General features: G+C 41.9%; 1 protein-coding gene across 1 annotated transcript in view; it reads right to left on the reverse strand.

Annotated features, from left to right (window-relative positions):
• Window positions 1-1,031: 1,031 nt before the first annotated feature.
• Window positions 1,032-13,766, reverse strand: part of LOC135466711 (1-aminocyclopropane-1-carboxylate synthase-like protein 1) — a 41,126-nt gene continuing 28,391 nt past the window's right edge. The window contains exons 11-16 of the mRNA XM_064744362.1: window positions 13,515-13,656; window positions 11,453-11,595; window positions 6,851-7,007; window positions 6,183-6,434; window positions 6,000-6,086; window positions 1,032-3,611 (exon numbers count right to left, since the gene is read on the reverse strand). Of these exons, the coding sequence (XP_064600432.1) occupies window positions 3,454-3,611; window positions 6,000-6,086; window positions 6,183-6,434; window positions 6,851-7,007; window positions 11,453-11,595; window positions 13,515-13,656 (939 nt within the window). The 3' untranslated portion in view covers window positions 1,032-3,453. The remainder of the gene's footprint in view (window positions 3,612-5,999; window positions 6,087-6,182; window positions 6,435-6,850; window positions 7,008-11,452; window positions 11,596-13,514; window positions 13,657-13,766) is intronic.

The raw sequence follows: 13,766 nt of genomic DNA on the forward strand, positions 1-13,766 counted from the left end.
TTTATAATGCAGACAGTTTGGGTCGTAACAGTTGGCAACAAAGGTAGGTAGTTTCATTTTCAATAATCCGGACCGTTTCTGAATAGAAAAACATAAAAAGCGAGCCTTAAGAATGGCGTTGTCTTGTCAGTTTGGAAGTTTTCAGATTGGCGTAAATGTTTAACGTGAAGCATGTTTGTCATGTATCTACAGGGACCTGATCTGACATCCCTGTATGCATATGTCACACGGAATTATTCAGGATTAAGCTGCTTCCATTCACGTTACAAGAACTTCATCTTAATACAGATAGAAGACCACGCAGCTCATTGTCCTACACACAAGCTGTTGTAGCTTCTTTAAGCTCTTTAAGAAACATATGACTGAACCAACCTAACGTGGCCACTGTGGTCTGGGTAAGCCATATATGGGCCTCTCATTTTCTCACAGAACCCCTTCCTCTGTCAGCCTCTTACCAATACGATCGCTGTGAGCTCATGCTGGCCTCCTCTCTTGTCGTGCGTCACGTACGTCGGAAGGTCTACAAGCATAATGCGGACGGTTGTCGGTTTCCCGCAGGTCTGTCCGATTTCCTCCCACCATATAACGCTGGTTTCCCCCGGTCTGCCCGTCTTCCTCTCACCATAACGCTGGTTTCCCCCAGGTCTGCCCGGTTTCCTCCAACCATAACGCTGGACGGTCTGGTATAAGTGAACTATTCTTGAGTAATGGTACTGCGTAAAACGCCAATAAAATAAATAAATAAATAAATCTCTCAGCAACAGACATGGTTCTACAGCATGACATAAATGTAAGTTTTGTCATGTCATTCTTCTAGAGTGTGAAATAATCCTCTGTGGTGCGTAAAACAAAAGTCAGATAAATACACGTATCTTAACAACTATATCAAAGACCAGGAACATCAGGTGTTGCAGAGGTTTCTGGGTATGAACTCACTTCGTCCACTACCTCCGTGACATAAGTCTTACAAACTGACTGGAATGGGTGAATGGAAGAACAAAAACAATGTCCAAATTGGTGAATTAATACTGTCAGTTTATTAATACTGAACTCAGGTGCGTGTATGATACAACGATTAATGTGTGAGGATAATGAATGAAAATCAGTTAAAACAAATCCAGGTAAGCTGTGGCCTCATGGTGGCAGAGATTACATATAAGTAGGTTACATCGTTATCTTGTTACCTGTAACAATATGCTTAATCCACATCCAAGGTTGTCGTGCCCACATAGACAACTCTTATCCTGTCCACTGACACACAGAGACGCGCATGCACACAGCGCACATCCGGGTACCACTAACGGTAAAACTTAAGCTTGAAGCCCCAGGTATAAACACACGTGTTATTTTGTACGAAGTGTGCATGCAAGGTAAGTTGGGGAAAATGCAAATTAAGTAAATAAATTCTCAGTGTTAAATAAAAACCTTTCCCCAATCCACAAATTTTAGCTCTAAATATAAAATCAAAATCTCCTCCAAGTTTTAAAATTATATCAAGACGACTAAATTCGTCCAATACAAAATTTCTCACCGAAGACCAAAATCTTGAGGGACGGACAAAAGCCCCGGCGGACAAAAATCCCGCGGACAAAAGCCATGCCGACAAAAACCTGCGGCGGACATCAGTATTAAGTGTATGTGGTAAATGGCATAAGTTGTTGGCTTGTTTGAGAAAAGTAGAAACATTCTCCCCGAACTGACGTTTCAGATTTTAATACATGGTTGCAATCAACAGAACCTCTTCTTATTCGTTTAATCTTATTGTAATTCAAACCGTTTTTGACGACATCGTAAAAAAAGAGATATATGTCTCAGCGGTATACAGAATGCTCGACCTCCATGCCAGACTTAACTGAACACTAAAGAAATCTACAAGTATGGTAAACAATTTCAATAAACTATATATATCTATATTGTTCCTATCGGAAATATAATGTTAGATTGCAATTGCTTGTAGCAGAGATGGTTTTAACCTCAGAAACAAAACGTGCCTGTTTCGATCTTTCCGAGTGTAGATGTTTTTTTATTCTTTTTAAGGGTATTCAAAAACAATGTGTTTCTTGCATAGAAATGCATAAGATGCCTGCCAACCGATTCAAAATGCATACCTTACGGCAGCCGTGAGGTGATGCTGTAAATTGTATTAAGTTATAACCTGTATAACAATCTGAAATATATCAGCCAATTAAATTAAGTATAGTGGTACTAGTAGAATAATGTTACATTTTGCTCGACAGAAAGTATTCCATAATAATATTAGATACATCAGCGAAAGCAATTTTGGCGATATTGTTTTGAAAACGTAGGTGTACAACGCTTATGAGAGGAAAGCTGCTGAACCCGAGTGAGAGACAGGAGTACGCTTTGATGACAAATTTGTAGATGGAAAACAAAGTCACACTATACATGTATATGGATTCCCATCAACAAATATTCGATATCAAGCTTGTTACACTGTCGAATATGTTTTGCTGGTTAATTAAGACGAAGAGCTTTTGTCCGATGGGGTTTTTGTCCGCGGGTTTTTTTGTCCGCCGGGACTTTTGTCCTGGATTCCAAAATTTTATACCAAGACCAAGATAAAGCTTTGTTAAAGACGCCTCTGACTTCACTTTTCTGGCTGCATTTGACTATTCAAGACACACCAGATCTCATTGACTGATGACCTGATGTTTTGGCACCCCCACATTGTGTCGAGGAAGAATATATAGAATCATGTAGACCGACTGACCGACAGCCGTACAGTTTGGAGTTTCCGTTCCGGAATGAAAATTTGGCTTAGATGAGATCTTGTAAATTCTTTCATATTTTGAATGAAATGTTTGTTTTGGATGAAATTTTTTGTTTTGACATGAAATATTTGTTTTGGATGAAATTTTGTCTGTTGACATGAAGCGTTTCTTTTGTATGAAATTTACCTTTATTTGAATGTGCAATTTGACCCTTAGTGGAGAACCGCGTCTAATTCGGATGTCATGTTCAGTCTGTAACAGGCCTATGTACGTACAGAGTACATGCATGCATTGGGGATATACAGTCACAAGACTGGGCATGCCCTGATACCGTACATAGGAAATATCCGGTGACCATACGGTAAGGAATCTACAGCAATGTCATATAGCTGTGATCTGATATACACAACATGCAACGTGATTTGCCTGATGATCTACTCCGGCTAATATATATTATTATTACCTGGGTTAACAGTAGTGTATTATCATTCCGGTACACCAAATTGTACACCAAGTGTATGTTTTATCAGAAATACTAGGGAAAAGAAATCCCCCTTTTCTACGTCTGTGGATGGATATGATTTTATGGCTGGCCTATAGAATAACGGATGTGACGTCATTCAAAAAGAAGTCAACTCTTTTATATCAAAAGGACTGACAAATCAGTGTGAAGTGCTTGTGAGGTTAAAGTACCGTACAAGAAGGTTTACTAAGTAAACATTTATGGGGCGATGGACTTGTATGAGATTATCATCAAATCCGCCTCGCTTTTAGTCCTTCTTTTCCAGTATAGGTCGCTGCCCTCTCTTCTGTTGAACTGTTTTGTTTTTCCAGAGGAGGCTTTCCCCCAAATTATCTCACCGAGCCTCTTGAAAAAGCCTGCAGTTAAATAAATGAATATTTTCTTCAGATTAATGTGGTTTGTTGAGACAAAATACCACCATTAACAAATCATATTTAGTTACATGGATAAAAATGGGTGAAGCAACGGATGAAGCCCTAAAAAACTGTAAAAGACCTGTAAACTGTGTAACACAAAGCGCTTTAACATGCCTTAACACCTGTAAACTGTGTAAAACCAAGCGCCTTAACATGCCTTAACACCTGTAAACTGTGTAACACCAAGTGACGTAACCTGCCTTAACACCTGTAAACTGTGTAACACAAAGCGCATTGCCATGCCTTAACACCTGTAAACTGTGTAACACAAACCACCTTAATATGCCTTAACACTTGTAAACTGTGTAACACCAAGCGCCTTAACATGCCTTAACACCTGTAAACTGTGTAACACCAAGCGCTTTAACAAAGTTAACAACTGTAAACTGAGTAACACCAAGCCCCTTGCCATGCCTTAACACCTGTAAACTGAACACCAAGCGCCTTAACATGCCTTAACACCTGTAAACTGTGTAACACAAAGCGCATTGCCATGCCTTAACACCTGTAAACTGTGTAAAACCAAACGCCTTAACCTGCCTTAACACCTGTAAACTGTGTAACACCAGGCGCCTTAACATGCCTTAACACCTGTAAACTGTGTAACACCAAGCGCCTTAACCTGCCTTAACACCTGTAAACTGTGTAACACAAAACGCCTTAACAAGCCTTAAGACCTGTAAACTATGTAACACCAACCGCCTTAACCTGCCTTAACACCTGTAAACTGTGTAACACAAAAAGCCTTGCCATGTCTTAACACCTGTAAACTGTGTAACACCAAGCGCCTTGTCTTGCCTTAACACCTGTAAACTGTGTAACACCAACCGCCTTAACCTGCCTTAACACCTATAAACTGTGTAACATCAAGCGCATTAACATGCCTTAACACCTGTAAACTGTGTAACACAAAGCGCCTAAACATGCCTTAACACCTGTAAACTGAGTAACACAAAGCGCCTTAACATGCCTTAACACCTGTAAACTGTGTAACACCAAGCGCATTAACATGCCTTAACACCTGTAAACTGTGTAACACAAACCACCTTAATATGCCTTAACACTTGTAAACTGTGTAACACCAAGCGCCTTAACATGCCTTAACACCTGTAAACTGTGTAACACCAAGCGCTTTAACAAAGTTAACAACTGTAAACTGAGTAACACCAAGCCCCTTGCCATGCCTTAACACCTGTAAACTGTGTAACACCAAGCGCCTTGTCTTGCCTTAACACCTGTAAACTGTGTAACACCAAGCGCCTTAACCTGCCTTAACACCTGTAAACTGTGTACCACCAAGCGCATTAACATGCCTTAACACCTGTAAACTGTGTAACACAAAGCGAATTGCCATGCCTTAACACCTGTAAACTGTGTAACACCAAGCGCCTTAACCTGCCTTAACACTTGTAAACTGTGGAACACCAAGCGCCGTAACACAAAGTCCCTTGCCATGCCTTAACACCTGTAAACTGTGTAACACAAAACGCCTTGCCATGCCTTACCACCTGCAAAACGTGTAACACAAGGCGCCTTGCCATGTCTTAACACCTGTAAACTCAGAGGGCTGCGACCTATACTGGAAAAGAAAGCCTACAAGCGAGACGGATTTGATGATAATCTCATACAAGTCCATCGCCTCATAAATGTTTACTTAGTATACCTTCTTGTACAGTACCTTCTTGTACGGTACTGTGCAACACAAAGCCCCTGTACACCTGTAAACTGTATAACACAAGGCGCCTTGCTATGTTTTACCACCTGTAAAACGTGTAACACAAAACGCCTTGCCATGTCTTAACACCTGTAAACTGTGTAACACAAAGCGCATTGCCATGCCTTAACACCTGTAAACTGAGTAACACGAAGCCCCTTGCCATGCCTTAACACCTGTAACCAGTGTAACGCCAGGAGCCTTAACATGCCTTAACACCTGTAAACTGTGGAACACCAAGCGCCTTCACATGCCTTAACACCTGTAAACTGAGTAACACAAAGCGCCTTAACATGCCTTAACATGCCTTAACACCTGTAAACTGTGTAACACCAGGCGCCTTAACATGCCTTAACAGCTGTAAACTGTGTAACTCCGAGCGTCTTAACATGCCTTAACATCTGTAAACTGTGTAACACAAAGCGACAAGAAGGGCCAGCTGGAGCTGGCTTAACAGTGTAGACCGTAGCCCTGGGAACTCAGGCTCTCTAGACAAATCACTCGATCAGTGAACGTCTGCATAAGTATTCAAGTTTTATTCCATAACTTTAACTCGCTGAAATCACTTGGAAATACATGAAAGTACATATGTAGGCATATTCGTAAAGTCTTACGTTTTTTCTCCACTTTGGGAAGCTGTGCGAAGTCATTTTCGCCTTGGGTGTGTGCATCACTTTTTCTTCGGCGTCCAGTCTGCCATTCTGAAAAATCGTGTGACAGACGAGAGGTAAAATGGCCTGGAGAATGGACAGAATGAATATTTGTCTGACGACTGATACCAAAATCCCGCAACGTACCAGGTTTATAGCCATTCCTGACTTTGACGTCGTTGGTAGCCGGATTTGTTGCCTTTTGATCAGGGGTTCTTGTTTTTACCTCTGACGTTTCATCGGCGATATGTCTCTCAGAGTGCGTAATGCCATTCTGCACACGGTAGCATCCCACGTGTTTTGTATTCTTGGAGTGTTTCGTATTGCTGGTGTACTCAGACTTGTGACTCTTCCCCACAGAGGAACGCTTCATAAGAATTTCCTTTATTCTCGTCAGACCTGAACAGGAAGAAAAATCATAAAACATAGAATTCAGGCATTTGACACAGTGACTGAGTAGGGAGCAGAAAACAGTCAATGCTAGTGATTCTTCAATAATGATGATTTCATCCAAGAGTCATTGACAATTTAGTGAAACAGCATATGACGAAGCGATCCTACGTTTACTTTACCTGAATAATCCCACTTCACTTGCGCTCACACTCACCTAAACTTACTGCCAGTAATGCGAAATCAGTCAGAATTAGATAAGTGAAGTCAAGGAAACAAGCTCCCTGCCTCCTCGCCTTCCCATTACCCAAAAAGCAAACACCATCACGCATTTATCCCCATAGAGAAGCGCTAAACGGGGTAAGTCAGTACGAGACAAGAGAAAGTACAGGTTGTTAGTGTAAACCTACAGGAAGGAGGCCTACCTGTGGTGAGTTCGTCTGTGGTCACGGTGAAAACCAGTCGGAACCAGCCCGGCTCCACACAGCTCATGGATCGTCCCGGAACGCAGTACACGCCGTTCTGTATCAGTTCCTCAAACAGCTCGCTCTCCTCTTTAAATGTTGCGTTTTTCCCAAGATACTGCAGAGAAAATGGGGATGACCAAATCGATTCAGCATATATACACGTTTCACGAGCGAGAAAAAAGTTAATATTTCATTTTGAGTAATGTAATGAATATTATACCTGAATCAAAAAAATGCTGAGCGAATTATTGAACAATAACCCTAATCCGTTTGTTGTATTAATAGTAAGGAGAGCAAAGGGAAGGAAGGATGGAGGAGAAGCAAGTGTGAACATAAAAGACCCCTTAGTCCTGACTTAATGTATAGCAGGAGTTGGTGGGAAAAGAGATGAAATGTGAGAGAAGATTGTGGATTAAATCCCAGCTCTGACGAATTAGGCTTCCGTGTTCTTCTCAGGTTTGCTTTGGGTTTCTGTTCCTTCCCATAAACTTCCCTGCTCTGTCTTAGTGGGGTTCCATTCCTTCCCATAAACTTCCCTGCTCTGTCTCTGAATGGCGGGCTTCCATTCCATCTTATGCCCTTCTCAGCTCTGCATAGGTGGACTTCCATTCCCTCTTATACCATTATCTACTCTGTCTTGGTGGGCTTCCATTCCCTTTTATGCGCTTCCCAGCTCTACCTTGCTGCGCTTCGATTCCCTCTCATGCCCTCCAAATCTCGGCTTTGGTGGGCATCCATTCTCTCTTATGCTCTTTTCAGCACTGCCTTGGTGTACTTCCATTCCGTCTTCTGCCCTTCCCAGCTCTACTTGGAGTACTTCCATTTCCTTTATGCCCTTCCAAGTTCTATCTTGGTGTACTTTCATTTGTTTTATGCCCTTCCAAGTTCTATCTTGGAGTACTTCCATTCCTTTTATGCCCTTCCAAGTTCTACCTTGGTGTACTTTCATTCCCTTTATGCCCTTCCAAGTTCTACCTTGGTGTACTTTCATTCCCTTTATGCCCTTCAAAGTTCTATCTTGGTGTACTTCCATTCCCTTTATGTCCTTCAAAGTTCTACCTTGGTGTACTTCCATTCCCTTTATGCCCTTCCAAGTTCTATCTTGGTGTGCTCCCATTTCCTTTATGCCCTTCCAAGTTCTACCTTGATGTGCTTCCATTTCCTTTATGCCCTTCCAAGTTCTACCTTGGTGTACGTCCATTCCCTTTATGCCCTTCAAAGTTCTATCTTGGTGTACTTCCATTCCTTTTATGCCCTTCCAAGTTCTACCTCGGTGTACTTCCATTTAGTTTATGCCCTTCAAAGTTCTACCTTGATGTACTTTCATTCCTTTTACGCCCTTCCACGTTCTACCTTGGTGTACTTCCATTCCCATTATGCCCTTCAAAGTTCTACCTTGGTGTACTTCCATTTCTTTTATGCCCTTCCAAGTTCTATCTTGGTGTACTTCCATTCCCTTTATGCCCTTCCAAGTTCTACCTTGATGTGCTTCCATTCCCTTTATGCCCTTCCAAGTTCTACCTCGGTGTACTTCCATTCCCTTTATGCCCTTCCAAGTTCTACCTTGGTGTACTTCCATTCCCTTTATGCCCTTCCAAGTTCTACCTCGGTGTACTTTCATTCCCTTTATGCCCTTCCAAGTTCTACCTCGGTGTACTTCCATTCCCTTTATGCCCTTCCAAGTTCTACCTTGGTGTACTTTCATTCCCTTTATCCCCTTCCAAGTTCTATCTTGGTGTACTTCCATTCCCTTTATGCCCTTCCAAGTTCTACCTCGGTGTACTTCCATTCCCTTTATGCCTTTCCAAGTTCTACCTCGGTGTACTTCCATTCCCTTTATGCCCTTCCAAGTTCTACCTTGGTGTACTTTCATTCCTTTTATGCCCTTCCAAGTTCTACCTTGGTGTAATTCCATTCCCTTTATGCCCTTCCAAGTTCTACCTTGGTGTACTTCCATTCCCTTTATGCCCTTCAAAGTTGTACCTTGATGTACTTTCATTCCTTTTATGCCCTTCCAAGTTCTACCTTGGTGTACTTCCATTCCCTTTATGCCCTTCCAAGTTCTACCTTGGTGTACTTCCATTCCCTTTATGCCCTTCCAAGTTCTACCTTGATGTGCTTCCATTCCCTTTATGCCCTTCCAAGTTCTACCTTGATGTACTTTCATTCCCTTTATGCCCTTCCAAGTTCTATCTTGGTGTACTTCCATTCCCTTTATGCCCTTCCAAGTTCTACCTCGGTGTACTTTCATTCCCTTTATACCCTTCAAAGTTCTATCTTGGTGTACTTTCATTCCCTTTATGCCCTTCCAAGTTCTACCTTGGTGTACTTTCATTCCCTTTATGCCCTTCAAAGTTCTACCTTGGTGTACTTTCATTCCCTTTATACCCTTCCAAGTTCTATCTTGGTGTACTTCCATTCCCTTTATGCCCTTCCAAGTTCTACCTTGGTGTACTTTCATTCCCTTTATGCCCTTCCAAGTTCTATCTTGGTGTACTTCCATTCCCTTTATGCCCTTCAAAGTTCTACCTTGGTGTACTTTCATTCCCTTTATGCCCTTCAAAGTTCTATCTTGGTGTACTTCCATTCCCTTTATGCCCTTCAAAGTTCTACCTTGGTGTACTTCCATTTCTTTTATGCCCTTCAAAGTTCTATCTTGGTGTACTTCCATTCCCTTTATGCCCTTCAAAGTTCTACCTCGGTGTACTTCCATTCCCTTTATGCCCTTCCAAGTTCTACCTTGGTGTACTTCCATTCCCTTTATGCCCTTCCAAGTTCTACCTCGGTGTACTTCCAATCCCTTTATGCCCTTCCAAGTTCTACCTTGGTGTACTTCCATTCCCTTTATGCCCTTCCAAGTTCTATCTTGGTGTACTTCCATTCCCTTTATGCCCTTCCAAGTTCTATCTTGGTGTACTTCCATTCCCTTTATGCCCTTCCAAGTTCTATCTTGGTGTACTTTCATTCCCTTTATCCCCTCCCAAGTTCTATCTTGGTGTACTTCCATTTCCTTTATGCCCTTCCAAGTTCTACCTTGGTGTACTTCCATTCCCTTTATGCCCTTCAAAGTTCTACCTCGGTGTACTTCCATTCCCTTTATGCCCTTCCAAATTCTACCTTGGTGTACTTTCATTCCTTTTATGCCCTTCCAAGTTCTACTTTGATGTACTTCCATTCCCTTTATGCCCTTCCAAGTTCTACCTTGGTGTACTTCCATTCCCTTTATGCCCTTCAAAGTTGTACCTTGATGTACTTTCATTCCTTTTATGCCCTTCCAAGTTCTACCTCGGTGTACTTCCATTCCCTTTATGCCCTTCCAAGTTCTACCTTGGTGTACTTCCATTCCCTTTATGCCCTTCCAAGTTCTACCTTGATGTGCTTCCATTCCCTTTATGCCCTTCCAAGTTCTACCTTGATGTACTTTCATTCCCTTTATGCCCTTCCAAGTTCTATCTTGGTGTACTTCCATTCCCTTTATGCCCTTCCAAGTTCTACCTTGGTGTACTTTCATTCCCTTTATACCCTTCCAAGTTCTATCTTGGTGTACTTTCATTCCTTTTATGCCCTTCCAAGTTCTACCTTGGTGTGCTCCCATTCCCTTTATGCCCTTCCAAGTTCTATCTTGATGTACTTCCATTCCCTTTATGCCCTTCCAAGTTCTACCTTGGTGTACTTTCATTCCCTTTATACCCTTCCAAGTTCTATCTTGGTGTACTTTCATTCCTTTTATGCCCTTCCAAGTTCTACCTTGGTGTGCTCCCATTCCCTTTATGCCCTTCCAAGTTCTATCTTGATGTACTTCCATTCCCTTTATGCCCTTCAAAGTTCTACCTTGATGTACTTTCATTCCTTTTACGCCCTTCCACGTTCTACCTTGGTGTACTTCCATTCCCTTTATGCCCTTCCACGTTCTACCTCGGTGTACTTCCATTCCCTTTATGCCCTTCCAAGTTCTACTTTGATGTACTTCCATTCCCTTTATGCCCTTCCAAGTTCTACCTTGGTGTACTTCCATTCCCTTTATGCCCTTCCAAGTTCTACCTTGGTGTGCTTCCATTTCCTTTATGCCCTTCCAAGTTCTACATTGGTGTACTTTCATTCCTTTTATGCCCTTCCACGTTCTACCTCGGTGTACTTCCATTCCTTTTATGCATTTCCAAGTTCTACCTTCTTATGATTTTTCTGGTTATGACAACGGGCTTCTCAGTTTGCAGATTTCTCGCTGCCACTGCTTGTGGAGCCCTGGTTGACGTTTGCGCAGTGTAACATTTTTAGACACTACTTGCCCGGGTTTACCCTGGGCACTCCAATCTCCTCAACCCATGAAACTTACAGCCTTCCTTCATGTGAGAAAAATCTTGATTATGGCGTTAAATATCAATCATATAAATAGGGAAATAAAGAAGTAAAGAAATAGTGGGCTTCCATCCCTCTCACGCATTTTCCAGGTCTGACGTAATGGGTTCCATTTCATCTCAACGTCTTCCCAGCTTTAGAATAACAAAAATTATGTGGCTGTACCTACATGCAACTGTTATGAACAAGTTATAAATGCTGTACCTTTTGCATGTCCACCCATATGAACATACCACCTTTGAAGGGGTGAATGGGCACGCCCATCGTGGTAAGTCTTGCTTTACACAGATCAAGATGAGCTTTCATTCTGCGGCGATTCGTGGGGAAATACACGTTCTCTCTCCAGTCTGAAACAGTCAGGGGTTATAAAGCTTTCATTTGACTAACACTCCCAATCTCAGACTCTCCGATTACCTCGGATAAAGTAGATCAGTGAAAATCCTGATTGGAAACTTGTCAACTAGTAGGTCAGTGAAAATTACCTACGAATACCTGTCATAAAGTAGGTCAGTGAAAATCCTGTACGAATACTTGTCATAAACTAGGTTAGTAAAAATCATCTATGAATACCTGTCATAATGTAGGTAGGTCAATGAAAATTACGTACGAATACCTGTCCTAAAGTAGGTCAATGAAAACCCTGTACGAATAATTGTCATAAAGTAGGTCAATAAAAATCCAGTATTAAAATATGTGACAAAGTAGGTCTATTAATCTTCAGTTATCTATCACAGGAATTCCTGTCATAAGTTAGGTCAGTGAACATCCGGTGTAAATACCTGTGACTAGATATGTCAGTTGAAACTCAATAAGCTGAGTAAATATTCAGAACGAATACTGCAAAGGTATGTCAGGGCATTTCCAGAAGAAATACCTTCAAAGATAGATCACTGGAAATCCAGTCGAAATACCTTTGATAAAGTAGGTCTGCGACAATCCATCTGGAGTGAATAACTGTTAGTAAAAATTTGATACGAATACCTGTCCGTGTAACAGAAACTCTGCATGAATACCTATGTTACAATACATGTAGACCCGTAAATAAAACTTGCAATGGTAGGTCTGTGCAAATCTTGCAATGGTAGGTCTGTGCAAATCTTGTACGAATACCTATGGTAAGGTAGGTCAGATAAAGTCCAGAAACAATACATGTGATAAGGCAAGTCAATGACCCTCAAAATTATCAAAAATATTTCACTTTACCGAATTAGGTGGTGCCAATAAAGAAAACAGGATAAATTTTGGAGGCCCTATTATATCGGCACAGACTGGTAGTAAGTCGTCACCTGACCTTTGTCCGTGATCAGTCCTCTCAGCTTCACCTGTACACACATCGGCACAGACTGGTAGTAAATGATATCCTTACCTTTATCCGTTATCAGTCCTCTCAACTTCACCTGTACACACATCGGCACAGACTGGTAGTAAATGATCACCTTACCTTTATCCGTTATCAGTCCTCTCAACTTCACCTGTACACACATCGGCACAGACTGGTAGTAAATGATATCCTTACCTTTATCCGTGATCAGTCCTCTCAACTTCACCTGTACACACATCGGCACAGACTGGTAGTAAATGATATCCTTACCTTTATCCGTTATCAGTCCTCTCAACTTCACCTGTACACACATCGGCACAGACTGGTAGTAAATGACCACCTTACCTTTATCCGTGATCAGTCCTCTCAACTTCACCTGTACACACATCGGCACAGACTGGTAGTAAATGATATCCTTACCTTTATCCGTTATCAGTCCTCTCAACTTTACCTGTCCACACATCGGCACAGACTGGTAGTAAATGATCACCTTACCTTTATCCGTTATCAGTCCTCTCAACTTCACCTGTACACACATCGGCACAGACTGGTAGTAAGTCGTCACCTGACCTTTATCCGTGATCAGTTCTCTCAGCTTCACCTGTACACACATCGGCACAGACTGGTAGTAAATGATATCCTTACCTTTGTCCGTGATCAGTCCTCTCTACTTCACCTGTACACACATCGGCACAGACTGGTAGTAAATGATATCCTTACCTTTGTCCGTGATCAGTCCTCTCAACTTCACCTGTACACACATCGGCACAGACTGGTAGTAAATGATATCCTTACCTTTGTCCGTGATCAGCCCTCTCAACTTCACCTGTACACACATCGGCACAGACTGGTAGTAAGTCGTCACCTGACCTTTATCCGTGATCAGTTCTCTCAGCTTCACCTGTCCACACATCGGCACAGACTGGTAGTGAATGATCACCTTACCTTTATCCGTTATCAGTCCTCTCAGCTTCACCTGTACACACATCGGCACAGACTGGTAGTAAGCTACTACTTTACAGTACTCCAGCACCTCCTGGTTTGACGTGTAGACAAGTCCACAGCGGTAACCAGCTAGTCCGAAGTCCTGTCATTAACACGTTTCAGAAAAGTTACCTCTAAGTATGTGATGTTGAAGCTGGTTTTAACCTGCACGTTAGATTTACACATTAAGACAACACAATCATGATGAAGTAA

The sequence above is a fragment of the Liolophura sinensis genome, chromosome 6 (assembly GCF_032854445.1).
Source record: "Liolophura sinensis isolate JHLJ2023 chromosome 6, CUHK_Ljap_v2, whole genome shotgun sequence".
NCBI lineage: Eukaryota > Metazoa > Mollusca > Polyplacophora > Chitonida > Chitonidae > Liolophura > Liolophura sinensis.